This window comes from Ictalurus furcatus, chromosome 5 (assembly GCF_023375685.1).
Source record: "Ictalurus furcatus strain D&B chromosome 5, Billie_1.0, whole genome shotgun sequence".
Classification (NCBI taxonomy): Eukaryota; Metazoa; Chordata; class Actinopteri; order Siluriformes; family Ictaluridae; genus Ictalurus; species Ictalurus furcatus.
In genome coordinates, this window is record NC_071259.1 from 11,437,979 (window position 1) to 11,461,863 (window position 23,885).

Consider the following 23,885-nt stretch of genomic DNA (forward strand, 5'->3'; position numbering starts at 1 on the left):
TAAACTGTCGGCCGATAGCCGATAGTTGGAAAAATTGCCTTTATTGGCCAATACCGATTATTGGCCGATACATCAGTGCATCTCTAATAATAATAATAATAATAATAATAATAATAATAATAATAATAATAATAATAATCTGTGTCAGCCAAGGGTTTTTTCCTGCACATTGTGTGTTGTTTCCTCTTGTAGGTTGTGTAGATTTGGAGCAACAGTGATTGCAGCAGTTTAAATTTCTTAAGCTGTCAATGAAAGTGTATGTGTAGATGAGTTGGCAGTGATGTTTTGTCACACTTGTCTTGAATAATGGTTCCCAAGAATTTTTAACACAGCCAGTATTAGAGTGACAGCGGTCTAAATGTCACTCTAATACTTTACTGACATAAGTATCCAGGCGCAGAGTGAGGTCCAGACATTGAGCATGATTGAGTTAAAAGTTAAATGATGTCTGCAAACAGGAGGCAGCTACATACTGTATGTGAGGAGTGGTAAAGGATGTGATATATGTAAAGCCATCTTGATTTGTATAAACTAGCAGTGGTCTTCAGGTGGTGCAGAATGATTCTCTCAATGCATTACATGACTACAGAGTCATTCCTGCAGGAGATGGGTATGGATCTGAAATAGATCTGACATTTTTGATTGATTTATTGTGGGTAGTTGTTACTTCCATAGTGGTTTTTTTCTTTATAATGATGAGTGTGGAGACTAGGTTTTTCTGTTCAAAAGCTAATACTGTATTTGATTAGCCAGCAGCTGTTGGGAATAAATGAGCACAAGCCTGAGAGGGAATGTATACATCTATTAATTCTATACATGTAAATTAATGGGCAGACCTTTAGTAGTAAAACCTTTCAGCCAGGAGAGATTAACTGGCCACTGTACACTCGACCTCAGCTTAGATTGATGTAAAACAGATTTGGTCTTCTGACTGAGTAGCACAAGGCATTTCTACAGCTTATGTTATTCTAGCCACAACTAAGTAAAGCAAATCTTTTACCATTTAAACCATATGTAATTTCACAGTTTTGTTGCAAAAGAGGCACACATTTAAGGGAAATATACCAGCAAGTGACTACATTTACATGCACATCAAATTCCACTTAAGGGTTGCAGCCATATTCCGAATACGTTATGTGTACAGGCATCGGAATATTCCTGTATACATGGTTGTTATACATGATGCTGCTGTTGCTACCCACAATTCCTTGCAGAATGAGCATGTACAGATATCTCCTTTCAGTGGATTTTCCGAATAAGGTGTTCACATGCAACAAATTTCCAATTACTACAGGCATATTCCAGGGTTGGGAAGAATATTGTCTTAATCTGAATCGAGCAATCAGATTGTGTGTTTACATGAGTCAATACTAATTAGAATATTGCCAAATTTTGATTGGAATATTGATGTGCATGTAAACATAGTCAATATCAGCCAGAAGTTAAATGTTCAGACTTGGATGAAAGAGCAGCCTTACAATCCCCAAGCTTGTATAAAATGTACTGCACATGGTTAGGTGAGGCTTAGATTATGGTTTTCGGGTCACCCTAATTTTGAGAAGACTGGTGAATTTTGCTACTAATTTTGAAGATAGAAAGTTTGATGTAAATATTAGAGACGGATATTATTTTATTATAGACTATATAGATAAGTAGTGTCATTGCTATCTGAAATGTGTTTAAAAAAAGGTTTAAAAAATAGGACAATGCATGATTTACTGCTTTCTTTCATATGCAGCCCCTCCTTGCTCAGTTCCATAAAACAACTGTATTGAATATCATTGTCACGGCAGAATAATGGCTAGTAATTACAGTTGACACAGTCTTGCCTATTTGTTTATTATGAGATTCACAATACTGTAATTATAGTTGTACAGTTTGTTGCATTCACTGGTGTAATAGATAAGCAGTGTTCTCCACCGATCAATACATACCATTAAATTAAAAAAGTGCCCTTTGCTACTATGTACTTTGTAAAGAGGCATGTCCATTGTGGGCTCATCAATTTTTCATTACAGCATAATTACAGAGAGGAATTAAGAGTTGTGGTGTCAGCATTCTCCCTTTCTTTTTCTTCTTTGTGTGTCTTCTTTGAATGTTTTTCCTCATCTGCTCCTAAGTCTCAGTTGGCCATCACATTTAATTTACTTGAATTTTCTTTTGATTATATTATATATTATATATTTTTGTTTAATATTATTTAATATGATGTCTTAGAAACACCATTTTCCTCATGGGAAGCAATGAAATGTTCTTTCCACTTTATTTGCCTTTAAATATTTTCTCACTTGCAAGATGCATATGCACATTATCTCTGAGGTGAATGCTGATTAAACAGCAATGTATTTTAGATGGATTGACTGGGTCTTCAGTGGATATGATAATGGATATGGGAGAAATTATATAAAGCTTTTAGTGAAAATCCTGTTATCGGAAACACGTTTGCTGTTTCAGCTAATGTTGTATATGAGTAGAGTTGGTTTTCTGCTTAACAAACAAAAACAAAACACTTGTCCCAGTAGCAACCAAGCTCAATGTTATTAGCTTGGACACATGTTCTCTGAAGCCTTGCAAGCCTACATATATACATGTACAGTTGCGATCAAAATTATTCAACCCCATTGCAAATCAGGTTTCTTGTAAAAATTTACACACTTTCAGCTGTTCACAATGAACAAATCAAACAAAAGCAATTGAAATAGTTCAACACAGTGAATGCTTCAAGTGGTTTCCCAAAATTCAACTGAAAATGCAACTTATAATGACTTCTCCAGTTTTAAAATTATTCAACCCCCTGAATAAAATCCCTCACAACAGCACAAACATGCAAAACAGATGTTGTCTTAAGCACATCTGATGCAACTAATTAATGGCTTCATTAGTTGCACCAGGCTTGCTTGAGCTGGAACACATGAAATACCTGAACTGGCTAGGGGCAGAAAATTTATGAAATACCTGGACAGGACAGAAAAAAGGAAGCTATCAATGGCTGCAGCCAGATTTCTGAGAAGGCAGGTTGTGAAAAACCCTCGAATGACTGCAAAAGACCTGCAGCAAAACATGGTGGCAACAGGCACTGAGGTTTCAGTGAGCACAGTAAAGCGCGTACTAAATGCAGAAGGTTTCCATGCCAGAACTCCAAGACAATACACCACTACTGACCCAAAAGCACAAGAAAAGTCAGCTCAAAATCATATAAATAAACCACAGAAGTTTTGGGATTCTGTTCTGTGGAGTGATGAAACAAAACTGGAACTTTTCAGCACAATGGATCAGAGGTATGTCTGGAGGAAGAAGAATGAAGAAAGAACAATGTCCACAGCCAAGCATGGTGGTGGCTCGGTGATGCTCTGGGGCTGCTTTGCATCCTCTGGCACTGGAAACCTGCAGTGTGTGGAAGGCAAGATGGATTCATTGAAGTATCAGGAAATCCTAGGAGAAAACTTCATGCCGTCTGTGAGGAAGCTGAAGCTTTGGTGTCATTGGACCTTCCAACAGGACAATGATCCCAAGCATACCTCAAAGTTCACCAAGGCTTTGTTGCAGAAGAAGTCCTGGAAGATTCAACAGGGCCATCACAGTCACCTGACTTGAACCCCATAGAAAATCTCTGGTGGGATTTGAAGAAGGCAGTTGCAGCACGCAAACCCAAGAATATAACTTAACTAGAGGCCATTGTTCATGAGGAATGGGCTAGGATTCCTCAGAAACGCTGTCAGAAGCTATGCATCTTGTTTGCAGCAGGTCATAACAGCAAAAGGGTGCTCTACTAAGTACTAAAGATGCTTGCCATGAATGGGTTGAATAATTTTGAGACTGGAGAAATCATTATAAGTTGCATTTTCAGATGAATTTGGGGAAACCACTTGAAGCATTGGTTGTCAATTGCTTTTGTTTGATTTGTACATTGCAAACAGCTGAAAGTCTATACATTTTGACAATAAACCTGATTTGCAATGGAGGTTGAATAATTTTGATTGCAACTGTAAGTTTGCTGGTAACACAAATAGCAGTGTCTGCTATGAGCTGTTCATGGACAATATGCTTCATTTATGCTTCATAGTTTGATAATGAATTAATCAGAATTAAAACATCATGTAAATAACCAATTTCTGTCATCATGTAAATTTAAACATATCTTTGCTTACTCCTGCATATTGAAACATTTTACTGCGGTAGAGTCAGGGGTGCTCTATGTGTACACGGTTTTCTGTTGCCTGTGGAGAGGGTCAAAAGACACAGGCAGGCAGAGACAAACTAGGATAATCCATAATCATAGTCGAGGCACAGGAACAGATTAAAAAAAAAAAAAAAAAAATTTAATTCCAGGAAATTACAAGAAACAGGAGCAAATGAAACTAGAAAATTGGGAAAAACATGTCTCAGAACTTATTGATATGAACCATGATTAGAACTTGCAACAAGATAAAGAAACAGATGGGCTTAAATAGACAAATAATAGGCAATAATCCAGCGACAAGACAGGGGTGAAGACATGAAGCCAAACAAAAGGCACATGGACAGTGATCAAAACAAAACATGTTTCAAGCTGTGCCAAAAACCATAGCACATGAAGGTGGAATTACAGGACAGTTGACATGACATCAACCATGTCGAGTTAAGTTTTAGGTGCTCAAAGTCCCATAACTCAGTCAGAAAGTTGTACTAATCAGTGAGGGCCGAATTCACCATATGATATATACAAACTGGGTAACTGCATAGTTCTTGAAGATGTATGTAACCATTGTGTATTCTGTAAGATTTTACTTCACCCATACTTTATCAGCCAGTGCTTCTTCAGAATTTTCTAGTAGAATGGTAGCTATAGAATATTTGGTTGGATATAGCTGTTAAATAATGATTACAAGTACTATTAAGTTTGATGGAAACACAGAGTTAATTTCTTCAAGTAAACCTTTAGAATGTCAGTGAATATTTCCATATAAATTAATAGTGCTGGTAATCACTCTTTCACTACTGTATATTCAGTTCAATTAATTTTCAATTTCATTTATATAGTGCTTTTAACAATGAACACTGTCACAAAATAGCTTTACAGAAATCTAGATATAAAATGTAAAAATATAAACAAAAATATAAAATTTTCAATTCAATTCAATTTTATTTGTATAGCGCTTTTTACAATGGTCATTGTCCCAAAGCAGCTTTACAGAAATATTTAAACACGGGATAAAGATTTTAAATGTGTGAATTTATCCCAATTAAGCAAGCCGGTGGCGACGGTGGCAAGGAAAAACTCCCTAAGATATTAAGAGGAAGAAACCTTGAGAGGAACCACACTCAGAAAGGAACCCATCCTCATCTGGGTAACAACGGATAGTGTAAAAGTAAAGGAAAGTTCATTATGGTTTTATATGAAGTCTGTTTGTTGAACTAGTCCACTGTTCAAAGGAGACCAGAGTGCAAAACTCCATGTGGTGATTACAGTCCCAGAGCCAAAGTAGCAACCGTAGTCCCAGGAACCACAGTGAGAATGTCCATCTGGAATTGGAGTAGATGAGAGCTCCATCCAGTGGTAGGGCGTTTGAATGGATGAGGCAGGTCTGGAAAGCAGCAAGGATCAGCATCACTAGTATCTCCATAAAATCGTGTGTGGCTCGACAGAAGGCGAGAGGGAGAGATTGTTAAGTAAGACTGTGCTTTGCGTAAAGGAAAGTCTACTCATGGTAAGCTTGAGTAAACAAATACATTTTAAGCCTAGACTTAAACACGTAGACTGTGTCTGAGTCATGAACACTAATTGAAAGGCTATTCCATAACTGTGGGGCTTTGTAAGAGAAAGCTCTTCTCCCTGCTGTAGCCTTCGCTATTCAAGGTACCAACAAATAGCCTGCACCTTGTGGGTGTGACGGTTCATAGAAAACCAAAAGTTCACTTAGATACTGTGGTGCGAGACTGTTTAGTGCTTTGTAGGTTAATAATAGTATTTTATAATTTATGCGTGATTTCACTGGGAGCCAATGCAGTGTGGATAAGATCGGGGTGATGTGGTCAAATCTTCTGGTTCTAGTAAGGACTCTAGCAGCTGCATTCTGGACTAATTGGAGCTTGTTTATGTTCCAGTTATATCCCTAATGAGCAAGCCAGAGGTGATGGTGGCAAGCAAACACTCCTTGAAAAGACATGAGGAAGTCACCTTGAGTAGAACCAGCCTCAAAAGGGAACCCATCGTCTTCTGGGTGACACTGTATAGTGCGATTATAAACCAGCTCTCAATAACTGTATATTATAGAGTCAACTAGTGCGAATTATGGTAAAAAGGAACTTGTATGAGCATGAGCATTATTAGAGTTTTAACTTTAAGTCTCTTATATCAAACTGAAACTATCAACTGTTCAATGATTGAAACCTGAGTCTTGCAATCCAAGGCTATCCAAGGAAAAACATCCAAAGCCATCTTTAGGGTGTCTGTGTGGTACCATCCACCGTAATCCTATGGTGCTCTTTAGGTTGTCCATGTGGGGCCATCCTCAGCAGCAGCAAGTGATTTTCAGGTGACGGAGGCTCCAAGCGAAATGTGGCATCCAGATGGGCAGAATGAGTCAATATCAGTGGTATCTCAGGAGAAACATGCGTAGCTCAACAGAGAGGGTGGGTTTGGTCAGAGAGAACACAGATTATTAGTAGAGATGCACCGATGTATCGGCCGATAATCGGTATAATCGGACAGTTTAAAAACAGCCAATGATCAGGGCCGATTATATCCTGTCAATCAAAAGAGAGCGGGAAAACACATCAATTTCATGCTGTGTGTAAAGATGATGTCTCTTGTGTGGAATGATGACAAAACTGCAGTTTGTAAGCTCTGTAAACTCTACACTGGCAAAATTTTACACCGAGAGTCTAATCCCCCCCCCCCCATGCTACTCGCACACCGCTCCCGCGCTGCTCGCGCTGAATTAAAGGGCCAGTACACCGTTGAAAGATTTAAATGAAGATGAGTGACAAAAAAGTAGTATGTATTGCACAGAAAAATATATTTGTAGAGTAGTATGTTTCATAAGAAGTTAATGTTAATATGAGTTAATATCATAAAAAAGTTTATTAGGCCTATATATTACCAGTTTGATGTTCGATGATGAAGTAGAAATGTTTTTGTTTGTGGTGAATGAAGACTAACAGTGAGTGAGACTAACAGGAGGTTTTTTTTTTTTTTTTTTTTTTTTTTAGAATTCAGTCAATGTTAATATGAATTAATAACATTCAACAAGTTAAGAAATCTTACTTTAACCTTCAGAATTTAGTTAATGTGTTAATTAGAGTAATGTTTTTTATGTTTATGAGACCAGTTACTGTGAAACAACTTGTTGAAATGGAGAGAATAAAGTTTTTATTTGCATTTCTTTCAGAATTGTGGAATTAATTATTATTCATTTATAAGAAGTCATAAAAGGCAGAACTATCGGTATCGGTTATCGGTATCGGCCGATATCACTCTGAATAATCGGTTATCAGTATCGGCTGAGAAATTTAGTATCGTGAATCTCTAATAACGAGGTATGCTATTGTCCTTTAATGGTTTAAGAAGATATTCATTGTGTGAGCAGGGACTATGACAAAGACTAGCTATGACAGCATAACTAAGAGGAAGAGCCAGAAGGTAACACATAAAGGGGTCAGCCACTCCTCCATTTAAAACTTATGCCTATGATTACCCTCCAGATCTGCACCTTTACCTAGGGGAGAAAAACTATGAACAAAAGGCTTGACTAAGCAAATGTATTTTTTCAGCCTAGACTAGACAACACTGAAACTGTGTTTGAGTCCTGAACACTAATTGGAAAGCTGTTCCATAACTGCGGGGCTTTGTAAGAGCAATCTCTGCCAATATTGTAGAACTTCCATTCCACTAGGAAATTCTGAAAAAACTCTGGCTGATAAAGCTCACTTTAGGAGATGCAGAAGTTACTAGAAGATGTAAGTGCAGGAATTGTATGTACCATTTACTGTAACATGATGCCCTTGGGGAATGTATTTTGGTAATATTCTTGTTTGATTGGGAAAGAACAGTCAATTTGTCTTCCACATTAAACCAGTGTCTTGGGATTTTCCTCTGCACAGCTCATATCTGACTTTGCTATCCTTTGAGTGACATATTATTATTTGTGTATCTAATGCATGGTGATTTAGTATGTAAAAATCCAGCAGTAAAAATTCAGAACCTTTTATAAAGAATAGTAGTCTCAAGAACTAAAAACTAAAAGAATGCACTTGAAATGTATCGTAAATGTATTTCTCTTTTATTGTAATTGGCACACATTAATACACAAACTGCTAAATGGAAATATTAAAATTGGTGCAGGGTGCACAGTGGCTTAGTGGTTAGTACATTAACTTCACACCTCCAGCGCTGGGGTTTCGATTCCTGCCGCTGCCCTGTGTGTGGGAGTTTGCATGTTCTCCCCGTGCTGCAGGGGTTTCCTCCGGGTACTCCGGTTTCCTCCCCCAGTCCAAAGACATGCATGATGGGCTGAATGGCATGTCCAAAGTGTCCATGGTGTATGAATGGGTGTGTGAATGTGTATGTGATTGTTCCCTGCGACCCAGTGGAATAAGTGGTATGGAAAATGGATGGATGGAAAATCGGTGCATAATTTAACACATAATATTAACATTCAATATGTCTAGTGTTAATTTTGTAGAAAATTGACACAAGCTGTGAACCATTAAAACCCATTTTCTTAAAGAGTGTGCTTTCAGTTTTTTTGTTTTTTTTTTGCCAAAATGCTGATTCAGCTGTAGCAGCTACTTTCTGCAGCTTGGATTAGTCGGATATGACAGTAAAGGCTTGACCACATCCTTGTAAGCATAAAGTCTGTAATGGCATAGCTGATTTATCTCTTCAGCTGTAATTTTCCTAAGCAATTAAGCTCTCTGCACCGAGACAGGGACTCATAAACTAATAAAAAATTTGTAGTGGTTACTCACAGGGGATTTCACAGAATATGCATAAGGTTACTTTCGTGAGATAAAGCATCAGGTGAAGCATGCATTATGATTATTATGATTATTAATGCTCCCTGTTTCACTTTTTTTTTTTTAAAATTAATTTCTATTTGGCAGCAAGGTTTTTCTTTTATATTGCACAGTATGTTACACATCCTACATCTACAGCTGGCTAATATGTGTGTATATGTGTGTGTCCTACAGGAAAGACAGGCCAGTTTCTCCTGAGTGTTTGCTCCACAGCTATAACATTTCTGGCCTTACAGTGTGGGATACAGATCACCTTCGCATACATTCCAAAAGAGAGTGAGATCCAACCTCTTGTGCTTTTTTTCTTTCAGAGCATCAAATTACTTCTGCCCATGATGGAACCATATTAAGTCAAGAGACCTCACTAAAACTGTTGAAACTCTTTTTCAAAATCTGCTTTAGGCAGTGGTTATAAAGAGTCTTTATTACTAGATTGTACACATTTTTACACATTATACACCAAAAATTAAATCATTCATTAATTCATTCTGAGTAACTGCTTTATTCTGGTCAGGGTTGCAGTGGAGCCTATCCAAGGAACACTGGGCGTGAGGCAGGAATACACCCCAGATGTCCATCACAAGGCACCATGCAAAATAGTGGCTATTAAGTGTAGCCAATCCACCTACCATCATGTTTTTGGGAGGTAGGAGAAAACTGGAGAACACAGAGAAGAAATAGGTAGAACATGCAAATGAGCTCCACACAGAAAGTAACTTGAGCTCAGGATTGAACCACAAACTGTGAAGTAGCAATGCAACCTGCTGTGCCACCATGCTGCCCAACCAAAAATACTTTATAAAATGATTTAGAATGTCTTCATCCTGGTCAGATTTCCTGGTTTGATCCTGCGCTCAGGTTACTGTCTGTAGAGTATCACATATCCTCCCCAAGAACAGTAGGTGAATTGACTAGTTTGCCTCTAGGTGTGAATGTGTGTGTGTGTGTGTGTGTGTGTGCATGATGCCATGGATTGGCGTCACATCCAGGTGTATTCCTGCCTTGTGCCCAGTGTTCCAGGAATAAGCTCCAGATGCGCCATGACTCTGACCTTAATAAAGCGCTTACTGAAAATGAATGAATGTGTTATTTTCTCAGTAATGTTATCTTTGTTTATATTGGTGTCAAACAGCTAGCAATGTATCCCCAACAAACATCAAGCCACTTTTTGTGCTTGAGAAAATATGCACACAATAATAGTAATAACAATGTAATCAATACGTTTACTGTTGCTGTCATTGTTGTTCTTGCCTACTAATATATGGAAGCCAGGCAGCAGATATTTTGATTTATAAATAGGATTATTTTCAACACCTCAACATGACAGTAAGAGCACCCAAAGTACCCAAGGTAGTAAGATTATATTCTTGTCAATCATTTTCCTTCATACTTTAAATGACAAGTCTCGGTTATAATGTAATACAATGAGTCTTATTGTAGTGTAATGGGTTGCATCATGTCACATTTAAATCTCAAGCCATTAAATAAATAATGTTTTATTATAAATCACTATGATGAATTATCAACCAGTTCCTGGAGACACAGCATTTGACCTTGCTATTTCATAGAAACAAGAATTTTATTAAATTTAATATTTCTAATAAACTTACCTACTATTTAAAATAAATTCACATTTTAAACAAATCAACAATTTACCACTTCAACTAATGCTGAATACCATTATGCTAATAAATTGATGTATTTACACCATATTATTATTTCTATTTTATTTATTTATTCTATTTTGTTATATATATGGGATATTCACTTGAGTTTCAAAAATGTCATGTCATTGAACTTAAATATAGAGTTAAACAGAAAATTGTCAGTACTGTTTTAACACAGATTTCAATTTTTGTAGTGAGTGGGCCATTGGACAATGTTCTCTTTCATCTTGGAATTGTGAGGTATGAAATGCCTCAAAAATTAATATTTTGACTCACCTTTTTAAAGAATATTTGAAAGATTAAACTGTGAATAAAAATGCAGTGTATTGCACGCAAAAATTATGCAAATTATAGTAATTTGTTCTAACAGTGTATTATGCTTGTTATCAGTGCTAGTCACAAAAGATCTCATGACAGCTGTAATCACAACATACATAGAGCTTAAACTGGAAAGTGTATCTGAAAGTTATATTATTTGTCCTGATCTCTCTCTCTATATATTTTTTATAGATTCAATGAGGTGGATGCTGGCAACATAATACGTCTCCTGCTTCCGGATTTTGGTTTGTTCCTGTCATCATTATTCATCTGGAATTTGTGTAACAAGCTACTGAGACCACCTAATAATCATCAAGAGCGAAAAATTCAGCAATCTGAAACTGAGGTAGAGCACAAGGCAATACACCACTCATGCACACACGCACACACACACACCTGAGATATATATATATATATATATATATATATATATATATATATATATATATATACACACACACACACACACACACACACTGCTCAGCGACAGCATTAAAACCATTGACCGGTGAAGTGAATAACATTGATTGTCTTGTTACACTTGCTGTGCAATGACATGTGCCATTGTCAAGAGGTGAGATATATTAGGCAGCAAGTGAACATTCAGTTCCCAGAGTTGATGTGTTGGAGGCAGGAAAAATGAGGGCAAGCATCAGGATTTGAGCGACTTATATACATATATACATGCATACTTACATACATACAACCCCAATTCCAAAGTTGGGACAGTATGGAAAATGCTAATAAAAACAAAGAGGAGTGACTTGTAAATGTACTTTGACTTGTATTTAAACAAAAAACGTATAAAGGTATTTGATGTTTTACGTAATCAACTGCATAGTTTTTTTTTTAAGATAAGTGTTTGTTTTGAAATTGATAGATGCAACACGTTCCAAAAAAGTTGGGACAGGAGCAATTTAGGACTAATAGCGATGTGACAAGTGAGGCAATGGTCTAATCATAGTATATAACATATAGTCCTTCAAGAGCAAGGATGGGTCAAGGCTCACCAATCTGTCAACAGATGTGTCAGCGAATAATCCAACACTTTGAGAACAACATTCCCCAAAGACAAATCAGTAGGATTTTGGGCATTTCACCTTCTGCAGTGCACAATATAATTAAAAGATTCAAGGAAACTCGATGCGTAAAGGGCATGGCTGAAAACCACTTCTGAATGCGCGTGATCTCTGATCCCTCAGACGTCACTGTCTTAAAAACCGTCATGAGTCGGTAATGGATATCCTGACATGGGCTTAGGAATACTTGGGTTCGGGGATGGACAGTAGCACAGTGGAATCTTGTTTTGTGGTCTGATGAATCAACATTTCAAATAGTGTTTGGACAAAATAGCCATCATGTTCTCTGGGCCAAAGAGGAAAAGGACCATCTGAGCTGTTATCAGCGTCATTTCCAAAAGCCAGCGTCTGTCATGGTATGAGGGCGTGTCAGTGCTCATGGCATGGGTAACTTGAACATGTGTGAGGGCACCATTAATGCAGAAAGATATGTACACATTTTGGAGCAACATATGCTGCCATCTAGAGCAGGACAACGCCAAACCAAATTCTACCCGGATTACAAGCGCATGGTTGTGTAAACAGAGAGTATGGGTGCTAGCATGGCCTGCCTGCAGTCCTGACCTGTCTCCGATTGAGAATGTGTAGTGTATTATGAAGCGCAAAATAAGGCAACGAAGGCCTCGAACAGTTGTGCAGCTGAAGAAATGCATAATGGATGTATGGGGGAAAATTCCGCTTGCTAACTTAACCAACTGGTCTCTTCAGCGCCCAAACACATAATAAGTGTTATTAAAAGAAAAGGTGATGTTACACAGTGGTATACAGTCGACTGTCCCAACTTTTTTGGTGTGTTGCACTCATCAGAATTGAGTGTATATTTTCAAAAATAAAATAAATTCACAAAGTAAAACATCAAGTAATGTGTTAATAATGTGTTTTCAATATAGTACAGGGTGAACTGAATCTTTTTGTTTGTTTACTGTCCCAACATTTTCGGATTATATATGAAGAAACGAATTGAATTGAATGAATCTAAACAATAATTTATCTCTCTATCTATCTATCTTTCTCTCTATCTCTCGCTCTCTCACTGTCTCTCTCTCTCTCTCTCTCTCTCTCTATATATATATATGTGTGTATGTATGTATGTATGTATGTATGTATATATATATATATAATATATATGTATGTACATATGTTTAGATTCATTCAATTCACTTACATTGGAAACAATATCTATTTCTGAGTGATTATGTGTAGGAATATAGTGAATAATTGTGTTAATTCAGCTAATAGCAGATAGTATTTAATTCAATGAGATTTTATTTGTATTTTACATTTGTCAAAAATCTACATTACAGAAATCCAAATGTACAGTAGATTTAGAACCCTAAAGATCAAGCTAGATTGGACAGTAGCAAGGAAAATCTCCCTGAGACATCATGAGGAAGAAATCTTGAGAGAAATCTGACTCACAAGGAAATCCATCTTCTTCTAGGCAACATTATAGTGAAATTATAAATTATTCCAGTATATAATGTAAAAGTAAATAGTATTGACTGTGATGAAAGGATGTTCTGTTCTCTTTGAGGATATTGGGCTGTAAGTTAAGTTAAGTGCACACAGTGAGGATTTAAGACCTTGGACTTAAGCCCATTTTTCTTGCACAATATCGGCTCGAGTGAGGAGCAGTGTAAGTCCAGTACCACTGTCTGACAGTTTCATGCAACTACAAAATGTCACACTGAAATTCATGTTTTGTGCATTGTAAATACAGTCAAAAAATATAAGGAATGCAATTTGAGCCCACTATTTCAAATACATAATTAATACTCTATTAATTAATTAATAGCATCATCACTTTAAAGTCTTTTTTTTTTCACTAGTCTTTTGATTTTTAAATTGTTTCTGCCATTTATGTTACTTCCTATTAAATGAAGTATTAGTGTTAGTACACTAGTACATGGCAGCAAGTGATGATTTTGTAAGAGGCATGATATTATATGACTAAAGTTGGCTGTTCATTTTAGATGTACAAGACAAACAATCAGTAACAACTCACTAAAATTGCACACAAACATATTTAACTCATACATGTATAAGAACAACGTGACTAAAAATTCATTTCGTCAACTTAAATGCATACAGAGACCATGGAATTATGAGGTTCTACCTGAAGTTGAAAAGTTGAATCAGTATTTCTGTCACAAATGTATGGCTCAGTATCTTAAAATAAAATAATCTAGCATAATCGTATAGTTGCATTATTTATTTATTTTTTTAACATACATTAAAAACGTGGCCTGACTAGAATTTGTCTAAAAAAAAAAAAGCATATAAACCTTTATATTTACAGTATATGTATTCTGTCGGCAGATTCTTTAATGCAAAAGCATGATCAACATGATCATCCTATCTTGCAATAGATTGTACATCCTCCTTAAAAACCATAAATAGGCTTGCTTGAAATTAATTACCAGCTTTGTAAATGCCATATACGTGCAATATTCTCAACATCTATGATTATTGGTGTCTTGACAAAGTCTCCTTACATCCCAAGGCTTCAACTTTATGTACATGTATTAATGTATATCTATGAATATAATTTTTTTTTTTTTTTTTTTTTTTTTTTAACAAACATGGTATATTGGTTCTTTAGGAAGCATCTGAAACATCTGAATCGGAGTATGAAGAGGAGAGTGAGGCATCATCTACAGATAGTTCTGAGGAGATTAAAGCATCTCCAGCAGGGCCTCCTCAGTTTGTGCAGAAACTTATTGTCTTTGCAGCTGGTCTAAGACTATTGCTCTCCACTATGATGAACACTGCTGGAAAAGTGGTAGTGACCATCCTGCTGGGGCTTGCAGGTAATACACAAGAACACAATAATTGTTTAACACAATTATACTATCTTTAGCTGTATTGGTATTCAGATTTAAACAGAGTGGATGTGATTTTTTTATATTAAAATGAACACTACCACTATGGCCATAAAACACACAAAAAAATTTGAGATACAAATCCCAATACTGTCTACATTATTGTATTTCCATTCCTCAACCTCAGCTACATTGCTCAAGTTTATAATTGATCTCAAATAGATATAACCGGTTTTTAATCCTGCTCTTGCAGTTATAATTTTTTTGTCTGTACCCATCCATGATATTTTAAAACAAATGTAGAATGTACTCTTTCCCAAAATATTAACAAACTAAGGATGCTCTAAATGCATCCCACAGTGGCACACATTTGGGATGAATAAACATTGTTCATTGTTTGTCCTCTACACTTCATATCTGACTGATGTATCACCTCCTGATACCCTGTAAATCTTTCTGGCAAGCTTTGTAAAGAACAAACAAATAAAAAAATACAAAAAACAAATCGGATCCTATTTGTATTGTATCTGTATTTGTTTAGAACACATGATCTGTTCATTCCAAATAATGTATTCATATTTGGTTACATCACAAGCACACATACAGTATACTGTATGTCTTATACAGCAAATCTACAGTGAAACTAAAGTCTATTTGCCCTTAGGAAATTAGACTTCCCATTAGGCTAACTACCTTGTTTACAGTATACTCTATATAGACAAACACATGGCATATAGTCGCATGCTGATACAGACAGACAGTGGCTCAACCTTCAATAAACAATACACTTCAATAAGTGTAAATTCACTTTCTGAATTAGGTGAATACCACACTATCTGTCTCCTGTGCCTTAACATATTCTGGTGTATTGTTTTATTGTCTTTATTTGTACAGGAATAGCGCTGCCTTCCTTGACATCAGCATTATATTTCGGGTCCTTCCTGTGCCTTGTGTGGTGTTGGATACTGGGCTACTGTATCGATCTGCTCCATTTCAGCACATTGTGTGTAATGATGACTATATTTAGTGGTGGACACATCCTGGTCCTCTACCTCTATCAGCTACCTCTGTTTCAGCAAATCATACCTCCTGAGGACATTTATGCAAGGTACTATTGCATCAGTAGAATGTCACAGACTGTGAATGTAACTACATAAAAGTGAATTATGAATATGGCAGAAAAATTCTTCCTTCTTTTCTTATATCTTTGTTTCTTAGACTGTTTGGCATGACTGCGTTCATCCACACAAACTCATCAGAGCCATATAGCATGGGCCTGCATCCAGATATGAGCTGGCCTATGATAATAAACCTTCTGTTACTGCTAGTACTGTACTACACGCTGGTGGCTCTTTTACAAAAATGGGCTCTCACAGCTACAGAGGTACTTCATTTTTAAAAAGCAGGAGGAATTAACAATCTAACAGACAAGACAATTGATGGACAGCTGCAAACTCATTTCCAATGCAGGACATGACGATATGAACATCACTTAGTTATAGACAGACATATTCGATCATTTCTTTTGAACACTGACCACAAGTTCATCTTGTGCTGATGCTTGTTTGCCCTTTTGACCTCTGGGGAAGTAATATACCCATGATATACATACATCAGAGTGAACAGTTCTATGTAAAGTTGAATAGTCTGGCCCTCAAATCTGTTCAATACAATAGTTAAACAGTGGTAATGCTGATAAAAAGGAGCTTCAGTGCTGCATGGGTATAGCTGTGCATTCCTTTTCTACAGTTCCTTGTTCCTTCTGTGTATATTTCTGTCAGTTGCTTGAAGTTAATTGACCGAAATCAGGTCAATTAACTTCAAGCAACTGACAGAAATATAGACAGATATTGGATGAACATGAACAAATTTCAAATCCTCAACATGTAGATGGTTATTTTATTAGGATTAGTGTTTATTAGGATTAGGATTAGTGCCACACACCAGTGGTCATTGTTTGTTCCAGTTGACCCATTTCTCCTCTTTTATTAACAATGAATATACGGTGCCTTGCAAAAGTACTCAACGTCCTTAAAAGTCATCCGATTTTTTTTGGATTAAAAATGACACTTATATTACTCACATTGTTCCAACCAGTATTATTATTTTTTCTTTTTATTGCAGAGCAGTATGCTCTTAAAATTATTTTTAAAGTCAAAAATTCATTATTTGTCAGCATATCTTTAAAAAAAAAACTGAAAAATGCTGCTTGCATAAGTACTTAAGTACCCTTTCAGACTAGTACTTGGTAGAACCACCGTTTGCTGGAATAACAGCTTTAAGTCTATTGGGGTAAGTTCCTACCACCTTTGCACACAGAATCTTCCTGGCAAATTTGCTCCGGGTTCTTCAGGTTGGTTGGATATTGTTTGTTGACTGGAATTTTCGATCGGTGCCACAGATTCTTGATTGGTTTGAGATCAGAACTCTGACATGGCCGCTGTAGAACAGTCACCTTTTTGTTTTTAACCATTCTTGCATTGCTGTGGCCTTGTTTTTGGGACTATTGTCCTTCTGAAAGGTGAAGGTGAATTGAGGTATGGACTGCATAAGGATAGCACTACACATAGCAGTTTTGTCCATATACAGTTTTTTGATCTTGGTCTCATTACATGAAAAAAACAAATATATTTATATATTTGTTTATATAAATATATTTGAATATATATATATATATATATATATATATATATATATATATATATATATATATATATATATATACCCACTCATGTCACACTCGTGCTTTCATATGGCTCTTCCTGAGAAATGATTTCTTTCTAGCCACTTTCACATACAGTCCTAAATTATGCAGAGCTCCTGAAATGTTTCTCTGGTGCACCTTCACTCCACTCTCAGCCATTGTAGAGTGACTGTTGTCTTCACTGTGGCTCTGTCTTGTTTTTGTGTTGAATTTTGAGGGAGGGCTTTGTGTAGTTGCTGCTTGGGTGATGCGATGCAGCTTCCACTTTCTTACAATTGATTCAACAGTGCTTACTGGAATGTCCAACCTCTTACATATCATTTTGCACCATATTCGTAAGTTAGGAAGCTTTATGACCTTAGCTTTAACTTCAGTAGAATTCTCCTTAGTTTTAATTTTCATTCCTTAACTTCAGACTGACAGTTTCATCAATGACGGTTCAACTGAGGTGAGTTTTTTTTTTTTTTTTTTTTTTTTTTTTACATTTCAGAAATTTGGAGCCATTTTAATATTTCACAGGTGAAGGCCGATAATTATATAGTCATTATAAGTCAGTTATATTTTTTTATCTGGAACTTCCTAAACCTGGGGGTTGAATACTTATGCAAGCGGCATTTTTCTGTCTTTGAATTTCTCTGAAATATCTGTTGACCAATAATTAATTTTGACTTAGACTTTGACTGTCAGAAAAGATGAGCTTGCAATAAAAATACTGACAGCAAAAATTTGTATATTTATCATTTGTTATTCAGACAAATCTGATAAAACCCAGGGAGGTGGAATACTTTTGCCACTATATATGAATGTTTTTGACAGAGAAATACAGTACTACAGCCCCATCCTGATTTCTTCTGTTTTTGTGTGTATCGCATGCTAAATAGTTTTAGGTCTTCAAATGAAATACAACATAAAACAAAAGCAACTTGAGTAAACACACAATACAGTTTTTATTTATTGAAGCCAAAAAAAGTTTTCCAACACTTATCACCCATGTGAAAAACTAATTGCCCCCCTTAAACTTAAAATCTGGTTGTGCCTCCGTTAGCAGCAATAATTGAAACTAAATGCTTCCGATAACTGGAGATCAGTCTTTCACTTACTTCTAGGACTACTCCTGTGCTTTGGATCATCGTCTTGCTGCATAATCCAGTTGCGCTTGAGTTTTAACTTACAGACTGAAGATCGGAAATTCAACTTTAGGATTTTCTGGTAGAGTGCAGAATTCATGTTTCCCTCAATTATTGCAAGTTGCCCAGGCCCTGAAACAGCAAAGCATCCCCACTCCATCATACTTCCACCACCATGCTTGACTGTAGGTATGATGGTCTTTTTGTGGAATTCTGTGTTTGGTTTACGCTAGATGTAACCCGTCTTCCAAACAGTTCCACTTTCGACTCATCAATCCACAGAACATTCCCAAAAGGTTTGAGGATCATCAAGGTGTGTTCTTGCAAAATTCTGACGAGCCTTAATGTTCTTCTGGGTTAGCAGTGTTTTTTTGGAGGGTTTTTTTTTGCCCAGTGTCTTTCCAAAAGTGGAGTCATGAACAGTGACCTTAATTGATGCAAAAGAGACCTGTAGGCCAGTTGGTATTGGATAACTTTTTTGCTTGAATAAATAACATTATCATCATTATATCAACATTATCATTATCAAACTGTATTTTGTGTTTACTCTGGTTGTCTTTGTTTTATCTTAGATTTTGTTTTAATTTCTGAAATAATTTAGTATGAGATATACACAAAAGCAGAAAAAAACAGGAATGAAAAAAATATATAATTTTTCAGAGCACTGTCCATAATTGTGTTCCTTTTTTTTTTTTTTTTTTTTTTTTGATTGTTTATAAAACTGAAATTACTGATTATATCTTTAAGGATGTTGAAAGAGAGATTGAAAGTCCTTCAAAAGAATCAGACATTCTGCCTAATTTCTCAAAAATAGCAGATGGAGACTACATTTCATCTGGAATCACAGAGGTATTGTAACACACACACACACACACACACACACACACACACACACACACTTATTTATTTATGAAAGGTTAAAGTATACTGATATGTATGCAGTGCTTTTCTGTTAGAAAAAGGTTTGACAGTTTTCGTTATTGTATTAAAGCAATGCTATGGAATAGCAGTGGAAGCTAGTATTGCCCCCTTTGGCAGAAATAACTTCTTGTAGATGTTTTGCACAAGTGTCCACCAGGCCTGCTGAAAATTTCAGTTGCAAGATGTTTGAGGATTTTCTTGCATGTTCTGCCCATTTCAAATCCCCCCACAACATTTCAATGGGATACAAATCCGGGCTTTGACTAGGCCATTCCATAACCCTCCATTTCTTCTTTGTGAGCCATTCCTTGGTGGATTTGCTAGTGTTCTTAGGATCATTATCCTATTGAAAGGTCCACTTCCAGTTCAACTTCAACTTTCGGACAGATGGTCTCACATTATCTTCAAGTACTCTTTGATATGATGCAGAATTCAAAGTTGAATGCAAGCTGTCCAGTCCCTGAGGCAGTGAAGCAACCCCAAACCATAACATTTCCACCACCACCTAACTGCTTCACAGTTAGTATGAGGTGCTTCTCCTGAATGGCTCTCTTTGGTCTGTGCCAAACATGTCTGCTATTACCGTGGCCAAACAGCTCTATATTTGATTCATCTGTCCACAGCACATTATTCCAAAAGGCCTGGTCTTTTCCTATATGCTCATCGGCAAACTGTAGTCTTGCTCTAATGTTCTTTTTAGACAGCAAAGGATTTTTCCTGGTATGCCTCCCATGCAGGTCAAATTTGTGCAGTCTCTTTCTGATTGTAGAAGCATGCATTTTGACACCAACAGTTGCAAGACTGGGGTTCTTCTTTTTGTAGCAGATGGTCTGCTGTTGGGCTGAATTTGCTGGGACAAATTCTTTTTTTGTTTTTTTTTGCTTTTTTTCTGAAGGCCTTACAGCACTCTTTAGATCTTGGCATGATGATACCACACTCCTCAATAGCAAAGGAAACACCATACACTAGATATGAGAGGGTATAAATAAGACAGGTTCCACCTGCACTCCCTAAGCAGGTTCTAAGCACTGGCACCCAATCTTGAAAACCTTATTGTAATTTTATGGATTTGAAGGTGTGATTAAATGTAGGGGTGTCCTTACTTTTTTCCATGTGACTGATCTGTTGTTGTTTTGCTTGTTAATTTAAACTGTGAAAATTACTACAAAATGTCAATTTTATTTGCCATTTCAGTGTATCAACTTTATTAATAGGCACTGTTTAATTTTTTTCACTGCTTCATCTCGACATCTTCTAGTCTTTAATTTATTTCATAGGGTTGGAAAAATATACATTCTACAAAAATTCTAAAAATAAATAAATAAATAATAATTAAAAAAATCGAAAATTTTCAATATTGATACTTTTAATCAAATCAGGGTTAACAATGTTGTTTTTTTCTACCAGAATATTGTGATGCTAAACAACAGTTGGCAGAACAATAATCCTTCTGGGCTGGACCCACTGCTGTCAGACAATGACTACCTACAGTGTCTTTCTCTACCAATGTACATCCAGCATGATTGCTCTTATGGTACAATTACTGAATCATTTCCCATGAAACTTATGTTTAATTTATTAAACATAATCATTTAATTTACACAATCACAAACTTGGTGCTTGTGCTTTGGTCTGTGTTTTTATGCTCAGTTGCTGCAGATGAGCAAGAAGTGAGCTGTGATAATGACGATGGAGTAACTGAAGCACCAACTGATGAAGAGCCCTTTTCTTCTCCTAAAACGAGTGGCTTCACTCTGCTTGGTCGGTCCATTATGAGACAAAGCTACATTATTGCTCTTATTGTTATGATGGTAACACTCCTTTCATTTGTATATAGTATGTGTTTTTGCATGTGAAGCATGAAGTATGCCACTTTTTAGAAAATTAGCTTAAAAGATAACAAAAAAATGTATTACCTATTTAAATTGCCTGTTGTCATATTTTCATTTTCTTTTTACTTCTATCTTTATTTTATTCACTTATTTGTTTTTTTCTTCATGTATTTAATGTAATGGTCTCTTGCTTCTCTAATTTGAACCTGAGCCCCACTGGTTAATTAACTGTATGTAATTCATCCTCCTGCCATTGTTAAAAAATGGATCTCAGTTACCAATCTTTCAGTAAAATTTTGTAAATGTTTGTAAAACTTTGCATGTGTGTGTGCAGGTATGGAGCATCACTTACAATTCCTGGCTTACATTTGCCTTGTTGGTGTGGTCATGTGTTATCTGGATGTCAAGGCGCAGACGGGAGTACACCATGATCAGTGCTCCGTTTCTTGCTGTTTATTGTATGCTTCTGTTGGTGGCTGGCTTTATTAGCTCTTTCCGTCTCCATCATAGTGAACTTTTCCCTGCTTTCCCCAAGGCTGTTCTGGTTGATTTTGATCTCTATACTTATCACACACCCTGTCTTCACCTGGGAGCAAAGGTAAATTACAGCCTAAATCACCAGTGAAGTGTGAGTGCAAAAATATAAAAAATAAAAGCACATTTAGGGGTTCAAGCACAAAGCGCCACTTTACTGAAATGGCTATAACTCTTGAATGGAATGAGATAATTTCACCAAACTTGGCATACTTATGTAGTGGTGGTGCTATAACAGGACAAAACATGAAATTGGTGCTAAATATGGAACCATTGGTTCAATCGACTTGAAAGCTTGTATGAAGTGTGTTTGTCCAATGTTCCATCAGTGTCTATGAGTACAGCAGTGAATCTTGAAAAACATGGCCACCATCAGCCAATCAATGTTCAGCAGCTGTTAATGAAGGCCAATATTTCTTAAAATTATCTTGCTTTTTTCACACGTCCTTAAAGGCCCTAAAGTGCTTGAACCCCGATGATTGCTGCTTGCAGCTATATTTATACATGTATTTGAAAAAAAGACATTAAACATTCACAGTAAATGTCATTTAAAAAGCAAAATTTAACTTCACATGTATCACACATTGTGCTATGCTGTTCTTTTGCCTTTTCAAGATATTTGAAAATATTATGACTTTTCAGGGCATTTTCAGATATGCTATATTTCTAGTTACTTTCTCAGCATTTCAGGATTATTGACTTATTATCTTGTTATTTAAAGATATGATCTCAGACTTTTAAATTATTTCAAGAGGTTATCTTTTTATTTCAACTTAACATCTTGTTATTTTAAAATATTAAGTCAAAAATAATGACATGGTAAGTGGACATAAAGACATAATATAAAACTCTAAATATTGATATAATATCTTGAAATAACAAGTTATTAAGTAGAAATAAAAACAGTGTCAAAATGGTTTAGAGTGTTTCTGTATCATCCTACTAATAAAACAGTCAATGAAATTTTACTTAAAGAGTGCTTTCACATTGCAGCATTTAGTCCATTTGAATCAAGCCCTGGTGCATTTAGGCAGGTGAGAACACAGAAATCACACTCAGGTGAGGACCATGTTAACCAGTCTGAGAGTGTGATCTAGGTCTGGTTCAAGAGAAGAGGAAGAGTCATGCAGTGTATAAAGGCTGCATTCCATTGGATGCAAACTGCTAAACTGAGCCTTGAAATGCAGAATGAGTCAGAGGACAGAGTGCTACAGAAATGCAATGTTCTAGATATTTGGACAGAGAAAATAAATGCTGGACAAGTTTTACAATATTATGTTTGTATGCTTTAAGTTTGTAACTCAATAACACTAGTTTCTCCCATTGTTGAAGATGATTTATGCATTTAGTTTTTGGATGTTGCTACGACAACAGTTAATTGAGAAAGAAGAAGACCAACAGCTAAAAGAAGAGAGTCTTCATGAGGTCAAAAGTACAAGTATGAATTTATTTATTTATTTTTTAACATTTTTTTCTAATAAGTATTATTTGAACCAGGGTGCATTATAATAGATTATAAAAATCCTACTAAATAATAAAACAGCATTCACTATACTACATGAAATGCAACTTGTTTATTCTTTAATTAATTATATAGAAATGTTTATTATTACAATGTTATATTAATTATTGATGTAAATAAACGCATGGAATAAATACTACTAATATAGACAAATGCATGTCATATCAATAAGTCATAATTCTGCACAAATCTTGTGTTTCAAGTACTATATATTTGAAACAGATGTGTGTGTGTGTTTGTGTTTGTGTCCAGGCTTAGCTGACAAAACTGAATCATCCAGCGTGGTGAATAGTATAGGCACATTTCTTAAAGGCATTCTGGTGAAATACTGGATTGTCTGCTGCTGCTCCATGTTTTTTGTC

The 23,885-nt window shown here is 36.0% G+C and overlaps 1 protein-coding gene across 1 annotated transcript in view; it reads left to right on the forward strand.

Annotated features, from left to right (window-relative positions):
- si:dkey-11f4.7 (piezo-type mechanosensitive ion channel component 2) overlaps positions 1-23,885 on the forward strand; it is an 82,095-nt gene that overhangs the window by 2,245 nt on the left and 55,965 nt on the right. The window contains exons 3-12 of the mRNA XM_053624742.1: positions 9,172-9,273; positions 10,859-10,904; positions 11,175-11,328; positions 14,664-14,871; positions 15,778-15,991; positions 16,102-16,277; positions 21,286-21,446; positions 21,793-22,065; positions 23,334-23,433; positions 23,776-23,885. The exon at positions 23,776-23,885 is cut by the window's right edge and continues 78 nt beyond it. Coding sequence (XP_053480717.1) covers positions 9,172-9,273; positions 10,859-10,904; positions 11,175-11,328; positions 14,664-14,871; positions 15,778-15,991; positions 16,102-16,277; positions 21,286-21,446; positions 21,793-22,065; positions 23,334-23,433; positions 23,776-23,885 — 1,544 coding nt within the window. The remainder of the gene's footprint in view (positions 1-9,171; positions 9,274-10,858; positions 10,905-11,174; positions 11,329-14,663; positions 14,872-15,777; positions 15,992-16,101; positions 16,278-21,285; positions 21,447-21,792; positions 22,066-23,333; positions 23,434-23,775) is intronic.